Source organism: Manduca sexta, unplaced genomic scaffold, assembly GCF_014839805.1.
Source record: "Manduca sexta isolate Smith_Timp_Sample1 unplaced genomic scaffold, JHU_Msex_v1.0 HiC_scaffold_175, whole genome shotgun sequence".
Lineage (NCBI taxonomy): Eukaryota > Metazoa > Arthropoda > Insecta > Lepidoptera > Sphingidae > Manduca > Manduca sexta.
Window position 1 is genome coordinate 1 of NW_023592645.1, and position 23,249 is coordinate 23,249.

General features: G+C 33.4%; 3 protein-coding genes, 1 long non-coding RNA gene and 1 pseudogene across 4 annotated transcripts; 2 read left to right on the forward strand and 3 right to left on the reverse strand.

Moving 5' to 3' along the window:
* Positions 1 to 1,483: 1,483 nt before the first annotated feature.
* LOC119191649 lies at positions 1,484 to 4,914 on the reverse strand. The gene is made up of 3 exons (XR_005113495.1): positions 4,749 to 4,914; positions 4,521 to 4,624; positions 1,484 to 1,650 (listed from the first exon to the last, which is right to left on the reverse strand). It is a non-coding gene; the product is annotated as an uncharacterized LOC119191649 (long non-coding RNA).
* A 227-nt stretch (positions 4,915 to 5,141) lies between these two features.
* LOC119191648 (ran-specific GTPase-activating protein-like) lies at positions 5,142 to 9,214 on the forward strand. Its single transcript, XM_037445538.1, is given in 5 exon segments — positions 5,142 to 5,258; positions 5,352 to 5,543; positions 6,044 to 6,067; positions 6,069 to 6,276; positions 6,652 to 9,214. Coding segments are annotated over 5 exon segments (699 nt in total). The 5' UTR covers positions 5,142 to 5,243; the 3' UTR covers positions 6,912 to 9,214.
* Positions 9,215 to 9,792: 578 nt separating this feature from the next.
* Positions 9,793 to 11,925, reverse strand: LOC115443289 (endoplasmic reticulum resident protein 29). The gene is given in 4 exon segments (XM_030168644.2): positions 9,793 to 10,413; positions 10,415 to 10,558; positions 10,848 to 11,281; positions 11,284 to 11,925. Coding segments are annotated over 4 exon segments (759 nt in total). The 5' UTR covers positions 11,396 to 11,925; the 3' UTR covers positions 9,793 to 10,344.
* A 71-nt stretch (positions 11,926 to 11,996) lies between these two features.
* Positions 11,997 to 16,537, forward strand: LOC115443288 (seminal metalloprotease 1). The gene is made up of 6 exons (XM_030168643.2): positions 11,997 to 12,190; positions 12,815 to 12,943; positions 13,344 to 13,525; positions 13,770 to 13,908; positions 14,266 to 14,399; positions 16,183 to 16,537. Exons 1-6 carry the CDS (start codon positions 12,106 to 12,108, stop codon positions 16,411 to 16,413), a joined length of 900 nt encoding a protein of 299 aa, XP_030024503.1. The 5' UTR covers positions 11,997 to 12,105; the 3' UTR covers positions 16,414 to 16,537.
* Positions 16,538 to 16,963: 426 nt separating this feature from the next.
* Positions 16,964 to 22,985, reverse strand: LOC119191647 (annotated as a pseudogene).
* Between the last annotated feature and the right edge of the window lie 264 nt (positions 22,986 to 23,249).

A 23,249-nucleotide genomic window follows, 5' to 3' on the forward strand; every position in this document is an offset into this window, starting at 1 on the left:
GATGAAGCGATATCCCACTTCGGCACATAGTAATATTTGAAATATGAATTACTGGCCTTTTTTTACCAATTTTAATGCAGTTTTCGCAGGAGGGTTTCATTTTCGTATTATTAACCATTACATATAGAATAATGTACAAAATCAAACACAGGACGGTCCCCTATTAAGTTCATATAAGTATTTTGATATCACAATACCTAAAGCTACACTTTTTTTTCAACATTAATATAGATAATATACAATTAGATAAGAAAACAACTCCAACGAGTATTATTATAAAATCCACTTACCACAGCGGAATGGTGATATCTAGGAGCAGGCGGTACTCCCATGCAACCAGTTTTAGTCCAAGACTTCTCCCTGATATCAAATCTGATGAGATCATTTAACATTGACTTGCCATTGCTCTCCAAAAACGTATAGAGCGTCTTTGTATGCTACTGCTGTATGCTTGTTCCGTCTGTGGGATATTTAAAAGGTTTAATGACTATCAGAGGCGTATCGTCGTATCAGCCATATCAGTGTGTCAGTTATTAAACTAAGCGAGTGCCCAAACTTTCTTATTGCCCTGAAGAATACCAAACAATATTATGGTTCCTAAGTAAACTATCGTATCTGTAAAAATAGTGATATTCACTTTTTAGTGTTTCGTTATCAAGGTATCATTTACTAACTTATTTTAATGGGTTTGATAGTAAACAGTAGTGAGATAGAAAACGTAAGAAAAATGAATGTCGATATTTTTCAGATACAATAGTTTATTTAGGAGCCATTGAAATATAGATATAGGGCTCCTCTATGGAAAGCTACGCCACTGAATATCCTGTTTATTATGGAGCATTCAGGGTTTTAGGAAGCATAGCAATTGAGTGAGACAATATTGAAATAAGTTAATCTTGAGTGCTTTGAGAATATTTACTGTTAACAACCAGTAAAACTGAAGACACTGTGGTCAAGACCCGTTACTACCATTGTTAATGGTAATGAATGACCTATACCTAGCGATAAGGGGCCGTTCAAGCAATACGTTACGCAATTTTTGAAGATTTTGAACCCCTCCCCATGTAACGCGCCGTAACGTTTTCTTTGTAGGCCCCCAACCCCTCCAAAAGTTATGTAATTCTAAAGTCACAATTTTTTTTAGAAATAATACCGGAAACTCGCTAAAAGTACCTTTGTTATTGTTTCAAAATAAAAAAACGCTTTGTACGAGAACCCGCTCCCGCCCCTGTAACGCATCGTGACGTTTAACAAGACCCCCCCCCCCCAACTTGCGTAACGTAATACTTGAACGGCCCCTAAGTCATCATATGTTACTATCACAATAAATCTATTTTCTGTCAAGAACAGCTTAAATCTTACAAATTTCTTATAGTTAATCCAAAACTAATCTGTAAGCTAAAAACTACTTTAAATTATATTACTTAGAAATATATCCAACGGTTCTATTGGTTTTTGAATAAATCAATGAAATTTACCTTGCCCCAACAAACTCGTAACACTCCGACATTCTTTTCCATTTATGTACTGTTTCAAATGGTCCAAACTCCATTCTTAGGCTTATGTCCAGCTCGTTTGGATTCCGTAGTTGCTCCGTTATCATCTTTGCCAGGTTGTTATTCATTGAGATTTTTATTTACCCCTCTTCACCTGGACAATAAAATAAACATGCATTTGTCTTGTGCTTTTCCAGAATTAATAATATATGAGACTTTAATAATGAAGAAAAATAAAATTGAATATGCCATTTTGAAAAAGGTCTGAAAATGTAATAAAAACTTTCTAACAAAAATAAAACCACCTTCAAAAACCACTAAAACCAAAAAATTGTGTAACATTAACTATACATATATATATACTGGTTACCAATTTTGGAGTTAGTACCTAATAACAATCCATCATTGTTTTCGTACATTTGTTCAAGTATTTATCTAGCTTAACTAGCAAATTTAATGACTAATGTTTATGTGTCCAAAACCGCCTAAACTGTATGGATTACCGAAAATACACAAACTAAATGCTCCGCTACGTCCTATCGTGAGTCAGATCGACACACAGATCAACAGATTGGCTCAGCACGTAGCAAAAGTGCTTTCACCACTTAGAGGAAACACTGGAGCGTATGTGAAGGACTCGTACCAATTTGTCAGCGACATTAAACACCTAAAATTAGCTGAAAATTAAACTATGGTCAGTTTTGATGTCCACTCTATTTACGAGCTTACCAGTACAAGATTGCATCAGAATTGTATCTAGGAAGTTAGCAGAGAATAACATTCCTGTGGAATATGCAGAACTACTCCAACATTGCCTTACATCTCGCTATATGTTTTGGAATGATCAGTTCTATATACAAGTAGAGGGGGTAGCGATGGGCTCCCTGTATCTGCGGTAGTCGCCGATATATTTATGGAGGTCTTCGAGGAGACAGCCCTGACCACAGCCCGGGTCACTCCGGTTTGTAAAACAAACGGTACGTAGACAATACTTTCACTATTTTACCATCTGACGAAGTAACTGCATTTTAAATCACCTTAACTCCATCAATAATAAAATCCAATTTACTATGGAGTTAGAACATAATAAATCTCTTTTCTTAGATGTTTTAATCATCCGTAATCCTGACCAGACCTTAAGTCATACTGTGTATCGGAAACAGACCCATAATGATACATATCTGAACGGCGAATCTCATCTCCATCCAAAACAGTTAGCTACCGTGGGCAAATCTTTGTTTCAGAGAGCACAAGGAATCTGCGACGAGAAACACCTGGCCACTGAGCTACAACATGTCAGACAAGTACTGCGAGACAACAAGCTCCAAATTCCACGCCGACGTCACAGAAACCGAGTGAAACCACCCACAATTGAACGTGTTCCGTTGTACTACCATATGTGAGAGAAGTCATCGACAAGATCGGCTACATCCTGAAGCGTGCTTCAATTAAAACTTATTTTAAGCCGCCTAAGAAGATTAGTAAATTTTACCACCTGTCAAGTGCCATATACTTCTGCAAAGAACCCGGGAGTATACAAAATAGATTGCAACTGTGGCCTCTTATATACAGGCCAAACAAAACGAAATATAGGGATCCGTGTAAAAGGACATATAGCTGACGTAAAACATCGACGCTCTACGAAGTCTGCAGTCGCTGAAAACTCTGAAGGAGGCTCCAACCATTGTCTGAGACTAGACAAGCCACAAATCCGTGCCAAAGAAGACCGATTTCTGCGTAGGATGATCCGCAAGGCTATTCAAATTAAAAAACATCCTAATTTCAATAGGGAAGATGGTTGGAAGCTTGCACAAGCCTGGGATTCAGTTCTACATTTAATTAAATCGAACCCAAAGTCATTGTGTGCTCATTCTGCGTAGATCAGACCACCAACAGCTAATAAATTTTAAAGATTTGTATATATTTTGTAAATGTAGGTAGATATTGTAACTCTGACTTTGCGGATGAATAACACCTCATTTCCCCCCATGACCATGAAGGCTGCAGTCTTCGAAACGTCGGGAGAAAAGTAAAATATTAAAACTGCGATAAAATCCCTAAAATAGTTTAATTTAAATTTCTAACTTAAGAAATCATTACTAATGTTTAATTTTTAATAGGCACCAACTCCAAAATTAGTAACCAGTATATAGGTAATGTTAAATATTTTTTGGTTTTGAAGGCAGTTTTCTTTTTTGTTAGAAAGTTTTTATTTTTTCCTTTTTTGTGTAAGTAATAATCATGAGACCAAATGGCAAATGCCCTTTCAAACATAAAAATAATTTACTAAATGCTCGCCATTTCTCCAGAATCCAATCATCAGATCTTGACTTGGTGACTATAGAGCTACTTTAGAAATATCTCCTTTCAAACAAAAAAATAATTTTGAAAATCGGTCCACAAATGGCAGAGTAATCACGTAACAAACACACAGGAAAAAACATACATTCAAATTGAGAACCTCCTTTTTTTTGAAGCCAGTAAAAAATTTTGAAAATGAAAATACAAAAAAATCTAAAGTAGTGTAATTTTTATTTCCTTTCGGGGAACAATTTGGATGTAATTAGCAATAAAAAATTACAGAAGTTATTCAATTATGAAATACACACACACATGTTACAGTCACACTTTTTGTACCCAAAGGGGTAGGTGGGATTCAACAGGTGCATAAATTTTTGCTATATGTCATGCATCCCATGATATGAGGGGGAGCCTATTGCCATATTGAGTAGAAATTCTGGGCTAATAGAGAAACTAATATCATTTTGTCCAACTCGGGAATGAACCAGAACCTCATTACTGCAGTCGCATCGTGATATAATTTCGCAACCAAGGCTGTCGAAATTTAAATATGTTTTGTTTATTTATAGATATAAAATAAAAGCATGTGGAAATGTAATAAGCAAGTAAATGCAGTGCAGTTTTCTGGCAATCATTTATATTCAAATATTCATAATGATTCAGGAGGTAAAAACACAAAATATATTTTATACGTACAATGCAATAACAAAATTGTTTACTTACTTATCGATGCGAAACTCAAAAGGAAAGGATAAGTCTGACTTATTGTACAAAGAACGATGTGTACAAGCACGCTAATAAAACTAAATACAAGTTCCGGCATCGAACTGAAATAGGAAAAAATCTTAAAATAAACTGCGCAAATAGGTCGCCGAAAAAAAATATGGAGCGAATCGATCGAAGTCAATGACTTGTTTGTCTAATAGGACAATAATTGCAGCAACCACTTACAATAAAAAGTATTTTTGTTTATTATTCCGTTTCTTTACTTTGTATCCTTTGTAGACACGAGAACTTATAATTTATTTTATATGATAAACTTAAATTTCGCCGATTTCCTTGATAATTTTTTTGACAAGTACCATACAAATTTGACAGCTGGTTGGTATTTGCGCAAAATAGGCCCGTACACGATGCCATAGCGCGGAATAATTAAAATTATGCGCCGCAAAATTTGAAATATTTAGATTAACATTTAGCAAAACGAATACATAATTACTTGTTTAATTCTATGCATTATACTTCAAATAGTTTTAAAATGGCATTGAGTTTTAAGAGTATCCGAACAAAATTAGTTTGAATGAAAAGAATGATAAATTGCTTAGTTGAAATCTGTGGCGCATTTTCTTTACTCATTCGTTCAGTAACTGAACTTCGCCGACTTTGTTTTGTGTTTGGTAATTTAATTTTCCTTTTCGAATAAGGATTTTTTACAGCAATCTTCGCATGATGTCTTCGCCAGTAAGTAATTTTATTATAACTAATGAGCGATGCAAAGATATGGATACAAACAATTTGTGAAATGAATAATTTACTGTTGAATGTTCTTTGTAGACAGAAGAAAGCGTGCGGCGTAACAGCGAGAGCGAAGGAGCTGAAACTGAGAGCCCTGAACATGATCCTCATTACGAACCGATAGTTACTCTGCCGTTAGTGGAGGTGCATACTAACGAAGAGGATGAGGAGGAATTGGTGAAGATCCGCGCTCGTCTCTACAGATATGACACTGAAGACCACGAGTGGAAGGTAACGGAAAATTACATTTGCCACTATTTTTCAGTTGAGTCCTGACTTGTGTAAATTTTAGTACATAGGTGCATTTTTCTAGAATTATGACAAATATCATAAGTTGCATTAGAAAATTCGTAGAATATCAGTTAAGTTGTATTATTATTATGCTCCTTTTTCTAATAAACTGGAGAATTTCTATCTATAACAAGATTAGATTTTCGTGCATTATTTAAATTTGTCGGAATTACTTAAATATCAATTTTTTTTTTCATTAAAATCTATAAATTTATGCTTAACTGACTGGTCAATGTAATATTTAACCAAAAAGTTGATAAGAAATACATGTTTTTACATGAAGTATAAATGTAACAGTTACATAAAATACTTGGTTTGATTCATGCTTGAAGTAAAATAGCAGCTATTGTGTGTTCATAATTATTCATTTGTGATTCAATTTAATATTAAAATGTTGAATTAAGTATCATAAAGATTACATTATTTATTTGTATTTCCAGGAGCGTACTGGTGATGTCAAACTACCTCAGTCACAAGCTGAATAACACCGTAAGAGTTGTGATGAGACGTGACAAGACACTGAAGGTCTGTGCCAACCACTTCATAACTCCTGACATCAGAATGAATGTCCACTGTGGGTCCGATAAAGCATTCAATTGGTCTGTGTTTGCTGATTATGCTGACGAAACTTGCAAGCAAGAGCTGCTTGCTATCAAGTTTGGTAATCCTCAGAGTGAGTTAATGTTTTAGTATTGTCCTTTTTAATGCTATGTTTAGTAGAATGATTTAAGATTTTAATAATGTATTTGAATTTTAAGAAGTATACATAATTCAATGGTTGAAAGGCTAATTGACTTAAGAACATTTATTTCGAAAAAATTTAACTAGGTTAGAAAACATAGATTACAGTGATGATTTTAAATATGTATGAAACTTAGTGTCGCAAAAGAAGGCCCCTAAGGCAATTATCCTTTCAACCGCCGAATTATAATAAAAAATATATATTCATACATTTTTATCAATACCAGCCTGTTTAATTTGTCATGATGTCCTGAAATATCTGATAAATTTAAAAAATAATATTTATCCAATAATCTCAATCAAACAGATGCTGAACTATGGAAAACGAAGTTTGCCGAGGCTCAAGAGATAGTACGAACTAAGTGCAGTCTGTACACTCAAGATCAGTCATCAGATGACGAGAGCAGTATCACAAGGAGCGAGGATACCGACACGCCAGAACCAAAGACAAATGTAGACAAGTCACCAGACAAAGACAAAAATAATGATAAGACGGAACAAACTGATTCGGACGGTGTAGTCTTAAAATTACAAGAACTTAAAGTGGATAGTGAGAAGTCAGAATAAGTAGTAATTGATAGTTGAAACGATCTTATAAGAGGCCAACTAGTAACAAAATATGGTGTAATAGGAATTTAGGTGAAATGGTTTCTTTGTTAACTGTAGACTAGTATATAATTAGGAATTGAAAATTGTATTTATGTGATAGTGGTTCTAAAAATCAATACTGTTCTTTCGTTTTCTTATAATTATTTTCTTTAATAATATGTCATATTTCATTCATTTATTGAAGTATCTTTTCATTCTTCCCATTTTTATTAATGGTTAAAATGTATATTGTAAACTTTTTTTTCTGTAAAGGTATTTTAGTTTGGATACTTAGTGCTCAAATATTTTTTTTATATATAATAAACTTCCTTATAAGTAAAATGTCACTTTCAAAGATAACTTTTCACCTAAAATTCTCATGGTTTATTAGATACTATTAATAGTAGACAATTAGTTTTTTTTTTTATTTTAATGCACTTATTTTATTTTGCATACATAGATATTTGTGCTGCCAATTCTAAATGATTTATTGTCTTTATTTGTGTGAGCAGGGTGTATTTTTATATTAGTAAGACTTAGCTATGTGTAGCTGTGAATAATTCGGTATTAAGAGACCAAATATTTATGCTGAAGCATTGTTTAATGCTTAGAAATATTATGGTGTATGTTTGGTGTACTTTTACACCACCAGTTTTTAGTACAAAAAAAGTTATTTGCCGCAGTTATCAAACACCTATTTGACAAAAAAAAATAGAATTTTAAGGTCTAGTTATTTTTATTCATAATTTTTTCTAGCATCAAATTATATACCTTCATAGTTTTTGCTGTCTTACTGTTATTCATTAAATAATTGTCTCTTATGTACATTTTGAATTCATTGATGAACATCAAACTGATGTATGATCTACTTAGTATTTGTTACTTACCATGTGTTTGGTCCAAATTTTATGCAGGATATACAAATATTTTAATTCTTCATACTTTTGTTATTTACATATAAAAAAAAATATTACTTCTTGCCTCTTTTATATGCTGCATTTCTTATTTTTGTAATTAGAAACTCTTGGTGTATTAGGTTCAAACTTATTAGGCATAGAGATGTTTCGTATATCCCATTCCGTAAAGAAGAGGGCATAGCTGCTATTATAAGGAATTAGAAACTTCGTTTTCAGAAATATGAAAAGAACTAGTGTAACATCAGCCCTTGTTTGTTCTCAAGTGGATATTTGGTTTATGCGCTTTGTTGCGTATGCGCGTAGTGGCGATATATATTAATATAAAACATATACATAGATATCTCAAGTAACAATTGCCTTTTAATTTTACGAATTATTTGTAAAAAGAATTTTTAAAAAGTTACTATTGGCAATACTTGTAATGATCAAAAAGATAAAAAAAAAAACATTTGTAAATGTATTTCGATGTTGTTTACTTTCCTAATTGGATTTGATATTGAGTGAAGATTCTCGAATAAGTGTTAAATTTAAGGCGATTTTTTTTATATTCCATTGTATGGATGTATGTTTCGATATGCCCCCATTGGCCGAATTCAATTATGACGGCATTATTGTAAAAAAAACAACATGAATTGAAATCAGTGAGGGTGTAACCAAACATAATCTACAATTTATTGTATCACATATCATTGTAGAGTAATGTAGGAAGATGAGCAGACACAGGTAAATGGAGTGATAAACCATATTTCCTTTTTTGTAACAATCTGTTCATACTTATACATCAAGCATTCCCTATTTCTTTAATGTTACAAAGTTTCCTTATTCACTTAGCTTTTCTAAATTTATTGCTGAATGGCAAGGGAATATAAGTGAAAAGTACTACACATTTTATTTTTCTGGTATGTGCAATAGTTTGATGATAAAAAAAAATATGATTGCTATAGTAATGATGTCAAAATATAAAGTTTGCAAATAAATTTCATCAATTAGATGTATTTAATATGATTTATTCCGATAGAATATTTGGTAATCCAATTGACTAGGCATAGCTTTATTCTGTATTGTATCTATCTCATTAAATCCTTTACTTTACTAGAGATAGGCTGCAGAAAATTTACATATTTTATGGTGCATAATATATTGTTACATTTCCAATGCCATTTACCTGTGGCTTGCTAGATGATGTACATTGTACGGTGTTCTTAGGCATGTTATTTTGATTTATGCATCGGTTGTCGTGACATAGCTGGTATTACATTCCGCTATTGTTTTATAGAGTAACAAGGGCCAAATGTGAGGGAAGCATTTCATCTACATAAATATTTTATATTTTCTTTCTAAATTTAAATATATATTTCATGAGTATTGGGTTTTATTTGTTATACCTTTAATTGTCTGCATCAGGGCTGCGCTTAGGATCTCAACATAAGCAACCGTTATTCCTCACAGACTAAATGGTATTGATATTCCTTGTAAAAAAAAAACACTTTTCTGGTGATCTTCTTTCCATTATCATATTGTCTAGCTAGAACCTGCAGGGCCCCTAAGCTTTTGGCATCCTTTAAAATCTAGCCCACTCCCCTACAGCTGATATTGGTTTATATATCCATTGTGAAAGGCAAGCCCTTCTATTGATAATTATTTTTTTGGATTACACAGAACATGAGTTATTACTTGTTGAACAAGTCTTGATAATTGTTAATTTGATAAGATAAAAAGGAGATATCAATTTCAGTTAGACACATGTTTTAAAAAAAACATGCACTGTTATTAAACTTAAAGAATAATTAATTGACAAAGCTTTTAGCAACTAGTAAAACTTCGTCTTAGTAAATTATGACAGATAATTATTGTATTTCCGTTTTATGTGAGATCCTTCTGGAAAATATAGCTGAGTACTAAATAGAGTAGGTTTTGCCAAATTCATATCAATTAAAAACAAATTATCATTTTATATTTTATTGCATTCACACTTGCAGGGTGCATCAATACTTTTGTAAACACAGTCTCTTAATCATAAAATTGCTTCACACAGGTAACAGACATAATATACAAACAGACTTGCGCATTTTTCCAACTATGTAGTAATATAAGAGTTTCGGCAATTTAGTTCACAAGATTTATAGATTATCTATATAAATATAATTTGTGATCTAGTATTGAAAACACATATATTAACAAATAGTTTGAAACAAACATGTCTTAATGTGCAATAATATGTGAACTATATACATTTATTATTATTGCTGGAATAATTTATTTACTAACTAACTTAAGTAGGAATGTTACATTTAGGAATTGCCATTGTCAGCTACCAAGAAATGACCTAAGAGTGATAAAACCATTGACATCAAGTGTCTTCTGCCATTAATTCAGTATTTAACTAAGTAACACATCATAAATTCTTCCAACGGGATATACTGGACATTCCCCAATAAAATTTATGCTAATTAAGTAAATGTTACGAAAATAAATATCTATATTTAATAATGTGATCATAGTTCCTGTTTTGTGGGTTTGACTTGTTTCTCAAATAGTTGGAATGATTGTAGTATGTTGATTCGGGATGAGCAGCAATTTCTTCTTCTCATCAGAAACTTTTCCATTGAGCAATTTCTTTACCCTTTCATACTCCGTCTTGACAAACTCATCACCCTTTTCAATGATCTTTTCCATGATTGTCTTGTAAATCTTACTGGAACTTGCATCCTGTGGATTGAATAAATAGAAATAAAGGAAGTGTTTAAGACAATGTTTCATAATTTATAGAGCAATGTTAACGTAATCTTGTTGTTAGAATTTAAAATAAATATTTCAATGTAGTATGAATATTGTTTACATCATAGAGAGAATTAAAATTATATTGAATAATTTGCATGTATTATGGAGAATTATGTAAATTGTATCAGATAATATTCAACTTTTCTCGATTTTTCTATTGTTAAATAATATCTATATTTGGCGACACGTCATCATTGTTTATAGAAAAATGCTGTACCTTGCTTCCTAATTTTTCAGCGGCCGCCACAGTGTCCTTTAGCACGCTCTTTCTCTCATCATCTTTAGCTTTCATGAATTTTGTAGCCAAACTGTCGAGTTCCCGCACGCAGCCTGGCAAGCTTAAGTATATGCCAGTGTTAACGCGTACAAATCGCCGCAGTTCATCGCTGTTAAAACCTTGCGAGTCATCAAATGGAATTGGTTCACTTTTACCCTTCACGAACAGTTTCACTACTGGGAAGTTGTCTTTGCTAGCCCCGTACTTCTTTGCCAGAGCTTCGTTATCCTTTTCACCGTAATCTTTCACGCCAACTTCAGCGATCAAAAGTTCATCGACATCTTTGGAATCTTTTGCGAGCGCCACAAATGCTTCGTGTTTGTCGCCGTACGGAAATGCAACGTCGAATTTCACGAGGGCCGCATCGAACTTTTAATTATTTTATTAAAAGAAATCTCATCTAATTCTACAGAGCCACTGGCAGCCGAGGCTGTATGAGCCGATGGAGTCGTGAAAATGACACAGAGGATAAATAAATAAGTATACATTTTCACTTTATTAAAGCAGTCAGTTACCAGAATATTCCACTTTGTATAACGTTGTGTACTTTACTGAGTTCAGTATATTGTTTAGCAAAAGCAAATTCACAGCGCGAATTTATTGACATCGGCGATCGGCTATTCAATCTGTTTTCATTTACACTTTTTTTTGTCAAGTAGACTGTACGATTTAGGTACGTTGTTTAATAAAATAAATTGGAGACCAACCTTTGCATAAAACAAGAAACTTTAATTGTATGTTTGTAGACTTTTTTAATTGATTTATATTATTCAAGTATTTCACTATTTCATGGTATTTTTAAAAGTGTTAAAAATGTTACTTGTTTCTACGTTTGAATACTATGTACGTAATCCGAAACGATGTTTATCCCCACTCCGCGAACTTCGGACCGTGTGCCTTTCCTATTGGTCCAAATGTGCCGGTTAGTGTAGAGGTTTGTTGATTGTTTGGAAGCGAATTGTCCTCTATTACACCATTTACTTCAATATAATAAAAAAGTTGTAAATAAAATAAACTTGCTTGCTTTCCGTATTGCAAAACAATAACAATATTTAATAGACTTATTTTATTACCTCGGTATGCAATAAAAAAATCAATATAATATGTATATTCAGTCGTAATATATAATATGTATTTGACTCGTTAGTGTTTTTTAAAACCTATCTAGATGTGAATATTTTCATACCAAAAAAATATTATGGAACGCTACTACAGTTTCATATTTGTGACCGTATTTTTAGTCAAAACAATAATTTCTAATAAAAACATTGAAGACACTGACGGTAAAGACAAAGTTAACTTATTGTATTTATATAGGAATGTTTCAAAATAACTGAAGGGAGCTTTTGCACGCGGATCCTCCCATTACATACATACATAACATCACGCATTTTATCCCCGAAGGGTATGCAGAGGCGCAACTAGGGCACCCACTTTTCGCCAAGTATGTTCCGTCCCATGATGTGATAGGGGCGAGCCTATCGCCATATCGGGCACAAATTCCAGACTCCGGGCTGATACTGAGCAGAAAAACCCAAATATCACTTTGCCCGACCCGGGATTCGAACCCAGGACCTCAGAGTGCTATTGTACCGGACATGCAATACAACTACGCCACCGAGGCAGTCCTATCCTCCCATTAGTACCTTTTAATTTGTAAACACCTAAAGTAGGTAACTACTTCATTTTTTAAAATTCTTTCTAAGATCTGCGTTATCAAATAACGCCAACTAAGTACCTAATACGGGGAAATATTGAGCCACAGAATTTCACTGATAAGTTTGAATTTGGAACATAGATTTACTTTGGATTATTGGTATGTAGATACCAAAGTCTACATTATTGTGTAATAGCGCTAAAAATCAAATTATTAATGGATCAATTGATTAAATAATAACTGCATTTAGTTTCAGTTGATATAGAAACCCCTAAGATAAGTGGAAGGAATTTGGATATTTTTGGGTACAATTCAAAACCTATTACATTGAAATGGCAGTTAGGAATGATACCTTATTACATAGATACTAAGACCTACGGTAGGAACACATATATTATATTACATTACTACTAGTGTTTTGTTAATTGTAGAGCCAAGGTATGGTTTTGGTTATAGAATGAATGGAAAGGCTGGGACGAGGTAGGTATAGCGAAGAGAATCATTACGATGATTAAACAGTTTCATCTATAACGTCTGTTTTCATTGAATTGGAATTACCATCTCTGATAAAAATGTGCACGATGAGAAAAACAGTTTTGCCGCTAAGTTTTGTGTACTTAGTGACATAAAAGCAGAAATAACTCAAATTTTTGCAGACCACTCCATTCAGAAGTTTCAATTCTTAGTGTTCACTGTTCATTGGTGTTGGAAACGCGTAATGATGCCATATTTTTCCTTTAATATTTCCTTATAATAATGCTTCATCCCTTCACATACAGATCCAATAATATTTAAACGTATTCGCGCGGCTATGAACACCATCGAAGGTGCGTCTTGTATCCTCTTTAAGCCCATGGATGGTATACCCACAAGAAGTAATGGCTCTTGGCTACATTTCACCAATCCTTTGAATGAGCGAGAGTGCGTCCATGAGCCGGAACTTGGCGAGGATGGGGAATTGGTAAGAACAATTCTGTTTTTTTTTTACAATATTCTGTTTTTTTTTTTAATAATTTTGTTTATAGGTGTGTTCAGATTTGATTGGTTTAAATGCTCAAAATGATTAGTCTCTGGTGACAAATGAGAAGCAAATAATAGAATCTATGATAAATCCGAACATAGAGAATGAGATTATATATTGCTTTATCATAAAACCTACATAATAATATAAAATATAATAATTAATTCATCATTTGTCATCTCAGAAAATAGTTTTGGGTTTCGAATGCATGAGCCGCCGGGAGGTACTCCATTCGGTGATGCACGCGCTCAGCTTCAAAGACGAAGTGTCGCATCCACAGCGGGACCAATACGTCAGGATCGTGTGGCAAAACATTCAGCCAAGTTAGTTGTTTTGTTTTTTGTATAAATTCAGATTTTTTGCATCGATTGCCTCGGATAGTATTTTAAGTATGTGTTTGCTATTAAGTTAAATTAGGCACTAATTTAGATGATTTTCTGAGTCTCGTTGCGGTAGAGACTGTATAGACGCAAATCGCAATTTTTAAACCACTTTTAGACTTAGTTGTTGTCTTAACTCCCACTTCAAACGTTTGCGCGGTGCCTTAAGGCACTTTGTATTGTGGACATTCGCAACTATTAGACTTGCAATACCTACTTACTTTCAACTATATTAGGAAATATTTACAAGGAACTCTAAAGACTTTGATATAAGGGTTACTTTTAGTACAAATTTTGCAGAGTATCGACCTCTATTTCGGATACAGCTCGATGAAGATCGGACTAAGACTTTGGTAGAGTACGATCCGATGAGCGTCATGCATTTCCATGACCGCGCGTTTACTGTTAACGGAGGAGCGACTATCACACCTCTGGTAATCTATACATATTATAATACTAAGTCCCTAAAAGCTGTCTGTATGTGATCGATTTTCTCAAAATCTACTAAACGGATTTTTATACGGTTTTACTAAAAATAGTGCAATTCTTGAGGAAGGTTTAGGTTACTATTACATTACGGTTTTATTTAAATTGAAATATAATGATTACTGTTGAAAAGGTCGCTTGGTTGTAAAAATCTCGTGGGTCGGGATTTATGCGGGAAAACTTTGTAACACACTGATTACCACGCGGGCGTAGCCGCGTGCACTGCTAGTTTTATCTATAACTTTTATCCATACAATAGAGTAAATTGTTCGCGTATTAGAATATGGAGTCTGATGAAGGTTTTACAATTATTTTACTTATATTTCTGGTATATAAGTATTGCGATTCGTAATCGTATTACTTGTAGCAAGAGAGGCCATGACTAGAAAAAACAATGAAATTACGATTAAATGGAAATTTAATGCCGTCATGTTTTATTTAATTGCAATAGTAATTTGTGTTACTGTTTGAAGTGTGAAGTGGAATGAACTAATGTACATCGACATTTACTTCTGGAAAAGTTTAGAAAGAAATGGCGGGGAAGTACCGCGCCTACTGATAACAAAAAAAAAACAACAACAAACGTACTGTACCTATTGATAACAAAAAAAACGTGATAAAACCGATTTTTTTTAATTAAAATTTGTATTATAGGTCATTCTATAATATGACATAAATGTATAATAATGTGTTTGTCATCATAATTGTAATGAAAATCGTATTTGTAATTGCGAATATTGCAAGACCGGATAATAAACAACATTACCGGCAATTTAACATACTAATTTCCGAAAACAAACAATAAGTTGTAACAAAAAATATTTGCTGAAATATGCAATCGCATAATGGCCGGAATAATGGCCAAATAGACTGAAGTGTGCTAATTTCGACCCATAATCGATGGACTTAGTAAAGCGTTAATTAATTAAATAAATTAAATGAAATCATTTATTTGAATATGTAAAATGTTATACATTATTTAGATTCCGTCAATATTAACTCTACCACCAGTTCGGAAAGCAATTCTCACCAGAGTAGAACGGGCAAGAAACTCTGGTGTTTCTATTTTCAAAATCAGTTTAAGATAATGCTTATCACAGTGGTTAAGTGCATGGTTAAAACAGCGTAAGTGTCAGTTATGCTAAAGTTAGCAAGCAAGCATGGATAGTTTTTATTGTTTACTAGTAAACGTAGTGTAGGAATACCATATGCTGAGTAGGTGTGATAGGAAATAATAGGAAAAATAATTGTATGAAACGGTTATTTTTTTAAATTAACTACTACAGGCGTAATTATACACGTTATGTGGAAAAATAAAAAAAGTTGTAATAAAAATAGGATTTTCGGATTTATAACGTTATTAGCTTTTGCTCGCGGCTTCGCCCGCGTGGAGGAGTTTTCCGTTATAACTTTTTTCCTGACTTATTTGATATGTATCGTTATATTATGACCAAATTACATAAAATCATAATAAATTGTAGCCTATGTGTTATTCTGACGTATAACCAATATTACTGTAAAGTTTCATCTAAATCCGTTCAGTAGTTTTTTCGTGAAAGAGGAACAAACATACATCCATACTTTCAACCTCACAAACTTTCGCGTTTATAATCAGAAGGAACATTAGTAGCATTATTCTTTTTATCATAAATGTATTTTCATTATCTACTTGAATTTTTTTCTCTTTTTTATCATTATTTTCATTCCGTGCTTAAAAATATTACATTACAGGTTCCCGGATTAGTGATAAATCCGTCAGAAAACCTATCACAACTAGACAAAATGAAGCTGAGATTGTACTTCGGACATGAATGTAACAAGCGTAAGGTTGGGGATATACTGGACACTTGTAAGAACGTGCTGCACGATAGTCCTCAGAAAGATAAACTTATGCAAGAAATAAATCAATCAGCATCGAACGAGTCAAATAGCTCTGAATTTAATGATGATGAAAAATCTTAATTACATTACATTCCTGAAATATATACTTATTGTACGACTAGTACTTGAATGAAACTTCTTGACAATAAATCCATTTTTAATTCGTAGGTTCAATCCAACATTTCAAATATAAATTTAGTAAGACGATTTTTGTTATAAATCATTGTATGAAAATTAAGTTGCAATAGAAATATATTTTTTTTCTTTATTTGTGTGAGGTCCTTCAGCCAATTACGTTGGTTACTGAGCGTAAAATAAACTAGGTATTATTATTGCTAGCGATAGGTGATCTAAGCGAATTTAATTAACCCGACAGTTCTTTATTATCATAAATATTCTAAAACCACGTCATCCACTTATTACTCAAAATAAATGAATAGTTCATCGTTCTAGGCTATCGGAAAAAGGCATTTTTAAAACTTGTTGTTTTGAAGGTTTAAAAAGTCTGCCACAAGGATTCGGTCAGCATGGTAAACCAAGGGCTGAGCCTCATCAGCATTAGAGGAGGTTCGTGTCCAGTAGAGGGTTTATACCAAACTACTTATATTATTAGAATTAAATAAAAAATCAATTTTATTATATTCACGGTCTATTTATTCGTACAGGTTTATTCCCAAAGTTTTGCCACATCAATTATTATATCTTTGTTGCGTTCGGGAGATGCATTGATTGAAATAGAGGAGATTTAGTTTCTGAACGTCGATTGAGCTCAGCCCTTGCCAATGTCCCATTGCCCATCCATCGTTCTAAAAAAGAGTTTAAATTTCATAAATAAAATTTTCGTTAGATGTAACCCTCATTTAGGCGATCAGGTTATTTTTTTATTACTTAAATAGGTCAACGAGCAAGCGGTCAGCCTGATGGTAAACAGATCCTGCTGCCGATAAACTCTAGCAATACTAGGGTACAGCTGTCACTGATTACCGAGAGGTGAGCACACATTTTAACCCTCGAAACTACAGTAAATACATTAATTACTATACACGTCTATGCTCTACCAAACAAGTCCCTCGATGCAGGCTTCAAACAAATAGGTCTGGAAATCTTTGAGGAAGATATACTTACCCAAATGGGATACATTATGTTAGTGACGCCATTTCTGATTTGTAGCCATGGGTAGTGCATGACGCTTTGGTAATCGTACGGAAATCCCACTGACGCGGCTGGTGGGAGCTTCGTTGTCATTTCTTCTTTAATATCTGTTTGTAGAAATTAAAATAATGAATTATGCTTGGTTATAAAATTATTTGTAATTCTTCGTTTTGTGTAATTGCGTTCTTGTATAAGGCTCTTAATAATTATGAATCTATAGTATGAAGTTTTTATAAATGAATTAATAATATGATAGTGTATCTTGTTGAAGAGTTATATTTTAACTGGCTATTATGGGACTCCACTACGTTGTTAAATCTGGAGTATTATTATAAGATAAATAAAAAAGGAATATTAAATATTAAGAATATAATATTGTCTATGCAATTACGATTATATACTGCAATATTTTTTTTCTCGATTACGCACAACATACATCGCGCATAACGACTTAAACATGTTTATATAGATCATTTATTATAAAATCGTGGGTATTGTAGGTACATATATATAGTGGGCTATAAATATGTTTTACTGGAAGGCCTGTTTACGCAATTGTTGCCCATTATAGCGAATCAATTGACACTGACCTGTTTGAGAAAAACATTAATTTTTTTTTGCGACTTATCGAATTCAATAATATATTCAATATAAATTCGGTAATTACTTGCTATGAGAAAATGCTTGTGAACTGATGTTATTTTATGTGGATTTGAATACAATAGATTGGTTAATATCTTAGCGGTCGCAATTTTAAGTAATTGTATCTTAGTTTTCGGTTAAGATGAACAAAAATTAATATGAATTTTGATACAAAAGAAAATAAATTAATGAACAATATTTACAACTAACTTAATAGATAATTTGTATGCCTACCAAGAACGACTTTTTTGACGTAGGCAAACGTGCTAATGGGTTACCTATCTGATAAGTATTGCTACTTGTGTCCTATTATAAAAGAAAACGGCAGATTTTCGGCAAACAAACGAAACAACGGTAGCTATTAGTACTTTATGACGATGATAATATTTTTTAATAGGCACCGCGAAATGTCACTGTAGCTGGTGGTAAGCGAAGTGCCTTAAGCCGTTCAGATAGAATATTGACCGACGAGAGATGATTATTCATCGATAGTTGACACAATTATGGCAGTTAGTAAGCAATAAATAAAAGGTAATCTTGCCTGGAGTCAAGTTTTTCCACACTATATGCAGATAGGAGTCACGATCATGCATGTTGTGCTGATGATCCAAGCCCAACACATGCACGAAGATATGCAGCAAATCATTCACTGAATTGAAACAGTCCGTGCTGATTTTTAATATCTAAAAATAGAAATATGTAAATCATGGTTGAATAAAACTTTGAAAGCTTAACTGACGTAACATGAATGCGTGCTTCGATTAATTTTTATCAAGTCTTTTGAAGACTGTATGTCTTTCTAGAAATGTACTCTAGCTATAATTAAGTAGCTTTTAAGCGCTTTACCATTTATTTTCTGTAAGCCCATTAAACTAAGATCAACCTTTAATGATTGTCGGTTTCATCTAGTTGCACCTTATGTGTGAGCCATCGGAAGATCTTATTACTTACATGACCTTATTTGGATAAAAAATCTACTTCTTTTAAATACATTTTCAGTAAGTTTTTCGCCCAAAGAAATTTATTCCAAAAAGCCTTTGTATTCATTTATCTATGATGGCTATGGTTGATTTACTTTCCTTACTTTTTCCGTGATGTTAATTTACCATACCTTCTGCCCAAAAGGACGCCCAGGAGGCGGGCAAGTACATCCTGGTGCATGTGATTTAGTTAGCACTAGGATGTCACTGGCGTGTCTTCGAGATGGTAGCGGCGTTTTCCGTTTCACTCTCTTTGATTGCGTTTTCGTATTTGTAGCTGCTTGGGTAAAATCTATATATTGGTATTTTATCCTTGTCTAGAACTAGTTTAGAAGATATCTTTATAACTGTTGTGTTAATACCAGGTTAATACTGATTGTTATGTTCGAATGTTTTTTCTATTTAGTGGTTACTCCATCACATGATGGATTTGCATCCCAGTATATTATGAAAATTATTAAGATTACATTTACTTAAAAATGTAAATAAATTAATTAATTTAGTGAGATATATGATCTGTATCTTATTTTAACAGCCCATAAAATGAAATCTAAATTGCTAATTAAATGCTACAAGATGCACTTACTTTTTTTTCCAATTTTACGTTTGTTGTGTATTTTTTCCTTTACCTGTTGTGTTTTAAGTGGTAATACGTTTTTCTTTGCGATACTATTTCTTCTTTGTATATTTACTGTTTCTGTTTCATTACTGTCACTTAAATCTGCTTTAAGTTTGATTATTTCATTTTCTGTACTAGATTTATTATTATAATTATCTTTAAAATCATCAACGACTTCTTTTAACTTCATGAAATTAGTCGGTTCGGTCTTTTTAAGGGGCTCTGCATCATTTGCAGTGTTTTCATCTTTAATCGATTCCATATCTGCATCGGATTCTTCTTTAACTGTGGAAATGTCTCTAAATTCTAGGCACGTTTCTTTTTCTATGTGTCTTATGACTGCATTTATGTTTTCTCTTTCTTCAGCAGCTGTTAATATAGAATATTATGAGATTATGATTTTGGTTAAAAGGTTAACATTTCATCCAACGGAAGTAAATTTGACTGCCTCGGTGGCGTAGTTGTATTGCATGCCCGGTACAATAGCGCTCTGAGGTCCTGGGTTCGAATCCCGGGTCGGGCAAAGTGATATTTGGGTTTTTTTGCTCAGTATCAGCCCGGAGTCTGGAATTTGTGCCCGATATGGCGATAGCTCGCCCCTTACTCACATCATAGGACGGAACATACTTGGCGAAAAGTGGGTGCCTTAGTTGCGCCTCTGCATACCCATTCGGGGATAAATGCGTGATATTATGTATGTATTATGTATATATGGAAGTAAATTTGATTACGACCAAAAACTTTACATACCTCTCAAGGAGGTCTACAAATCGGTAACTCCTGTACAATTTAGAACCTTATTATGCCTAAAGTATTTATAATTTTTCCACAGATTGTTATTATCTTTCAATTGTAAAAACAAATTAAAAACACAGTCAACTTACAGAACTCCATCTTGTCTCTTATTTGGTAATTTATAATTCCAAATGGCCACAATCTGTCTTTAAAATAGTCTTCGATTTCAACTTGTGAAATATTTTTTACTTGCGTGTCTGATCTGACAACGCTAGGGTTTTTTTAAAAGATATTCTTTGTTTCTCTTAACGCATTCATTTGAATATACTAGACCGATTTTCTCGACGTCAATTTCGCTGAGGCCTTCGCGCTGCCAATTTTGACCCCAGGCTTTAAAGGTCAGAAAAATACGAGTATTAAACATTTATGTTTATTTGCTTTATTTGGTGCCGAGTTTGTAAAAATAAAAGTGACTTTATGCCGTTACAGTGTGTTGATTTTATTGCACCTATTATAATATTATATTCGTGATACGAGACGTATGTTCGCTGGATATAAGATTGAATAACTTAATATTTATTTCGCATTTGCTTCAGGTAAAACTTTCAAACTATTTTCAATTATCTAGTCATTATCTAAATCCATTTAAATTAAGATAAAATCGATGATGTAGCAAAAAACTAGTGTCAAGAGAAATTACCTCAGTATGTATAGTGACTTGACCGTTTTTGGAGAACGCTCTGGGGGGATAGTGCAGAACACTAGTGTAGTCGTATGGAAGACTTTCTATTATATTCTGGTATTCACCTTGACTTAGGTCGAAATATTTCTTATAACCTGCAAAAGTGACATCAATACATTTTTTTTTGTAGTATTAGTCCCTGCAGTTGCCACCGGGGGAAACCTGCGAATGCGATACTTGAATCCTCCGGATAAGCAGCAAGGACCTGGAGGAAAGTTGGGAGGGATAGCTGGGAAGGAAATGTGGGGAAGGAGAAGGAACTCTCTTAGGATAGGAGGAGGAGGTGAAGGCCAGGAAATGTTCGAGAGCCCATACGCCACAATGTTAATTGGCAACCATGAAGTATACACACATAACTGTATAACTGTGTGCCTAGGATCGCGAAAAATGTCCCCGTGCATGGGCGTGCATTTAGTGTGAAGATGGAGTGCAGACATCAATACATTGGTTAAGTAGCCGATAAATAACTTGTTAGTGTTATCACGTTGTGGCGTTTTTTATAAATTAATGTAGCTAACTTACCTAGATAAAAACAAATCGTAGTAGTCTGCTTAAGTTGTGTGCTGTTTATAGTTGGTCCTATCAGAGCTCAAATATCGGTTGATGTTATTTGTTAAAAATGTACTAGAATACGGGGCTTTTGTACAACTTTTCGTTCGAAAGTGAGTCATAAACGCACGATATCGTATACAAATTATGCGTGTCCTTAATTTATTTCAAGTTTTCAGATGGTGACGGTCGAGTTACGCAAGTTTTTGATCTCGGTCAAGGCTTTAAGGTAACGTAGTGTAGGGATTTATTTATTAACATTATTATAAATACTATAATTGTCGTTTCATTTTGCAAAATTAACTGGCCTGTGTATTGTTTATAAGTCAAAAGAATAAGGTAAAACGTGTTGCAGGTAACAGGATAGGGAGGGAAACCAGATATACCTTGAATACTGAATTGTGATTACAGTATACATGACGAAAAGTCAAAGTGGGTTGATCCGACAAGTGGGTTGATTCAACGTCTACCAAGACATTACAGTTAAAAACGTTTTAAAATTTTTCGTTCTTCGACATATGTTTGAAATAATATATTTTACTATGTTTATACTTACGTCATCATGCCATAATAAAAATATATATTAATATACATCACTAGCCTGGCTTGATGTTATCCCACATTATCGTGACGTACTGGTCTCTATCGGAGCGCGTATGTTCGTGAGAGAAGCCCAGGATATGCATCACCTCGTGTGCTATGTCTCCGAGCGACATGCAGTCATAACCGAACACTACCATCTGGAACAAAATAACTAGACTTAAAATGAATGATTATTTGGTTTGATGCAAAAATGATTAAAATTAATTTTGTCTTTAAATATTAGTTCCTAACAGACGATAATATCAGGTTTTATGGCCAGAGAGAGTAGATTTACTAACCAACAAGATTTTAGTGAATTTCTCAGTCACTAACTCTAAAACTTCTTTTTGTTTAGTGGTTGACTTCCTACACCTGTAAACTTTCAATCCGTTTCATTTATAACTTCGTAACTAGTGTATTCAGCTCTAATTTATTATACCTTAGGTTATATACTAGCCTGAACTCCTTTAGTTCTTCGACGTTCATTACTATGAACACACTGCCGTATTCGAAGGATTGGTGATGTACAGCCAAGCAACACTTTTCAAAGACTCCTTGTCAGTCGGCCGTTCTCGTAACTTCTGCAGGCGAATACAAGTCGCCTTTTCGAAGTAGTCGAAAGCTTTCATTATTATATCTGCTAAGTCAGCGTCTAGAACGAAAGCGCAAAATTTGCTGGTGTTTGTAGCTAATTTAATTTCGAATCTGAGGCTTTGACTTAATAGAAATGTAATAATTAGGGGTTCCTATTTTTGAGGTTGGTTTTTAGCAAAAGTATGGTGGTTTTTCAAGATCCATGTGAAATATTTGCGCTATGTAATAATAGGTGAGACAATTAAAACGAAGTCAAAACCAAATTTCGAAAGTCTGACGAATTTTTGTTTCCTTTCTAAGAGTACGTAGTGTGTTCTCTATT

Excerpts from the sequence above, each read along its gene's own strand:
- LOC115443288 (XM_030168643.2), top strand. The coding sequence starts at position 12,106 with ATGGAACGCTACTACAGTTTCATATTTGTGACCGTATTTTTAGTCAAA. Across the intron at positions 13,526-13,769 it reads TTGGCGAGGATGGGGAATTG|AAAATAGTTTTGGGTTTCGA; the intron begins GTAAGAACAATT and ends TTGTCATCTCAG. Across the intron at positions 14,400-16,182 it reads GAGCGACTATCACACCTCTG|GTTCCCGGATTAGTGATAAA; the intron begins GTAATCTATACA and ends ATTACATTACAG.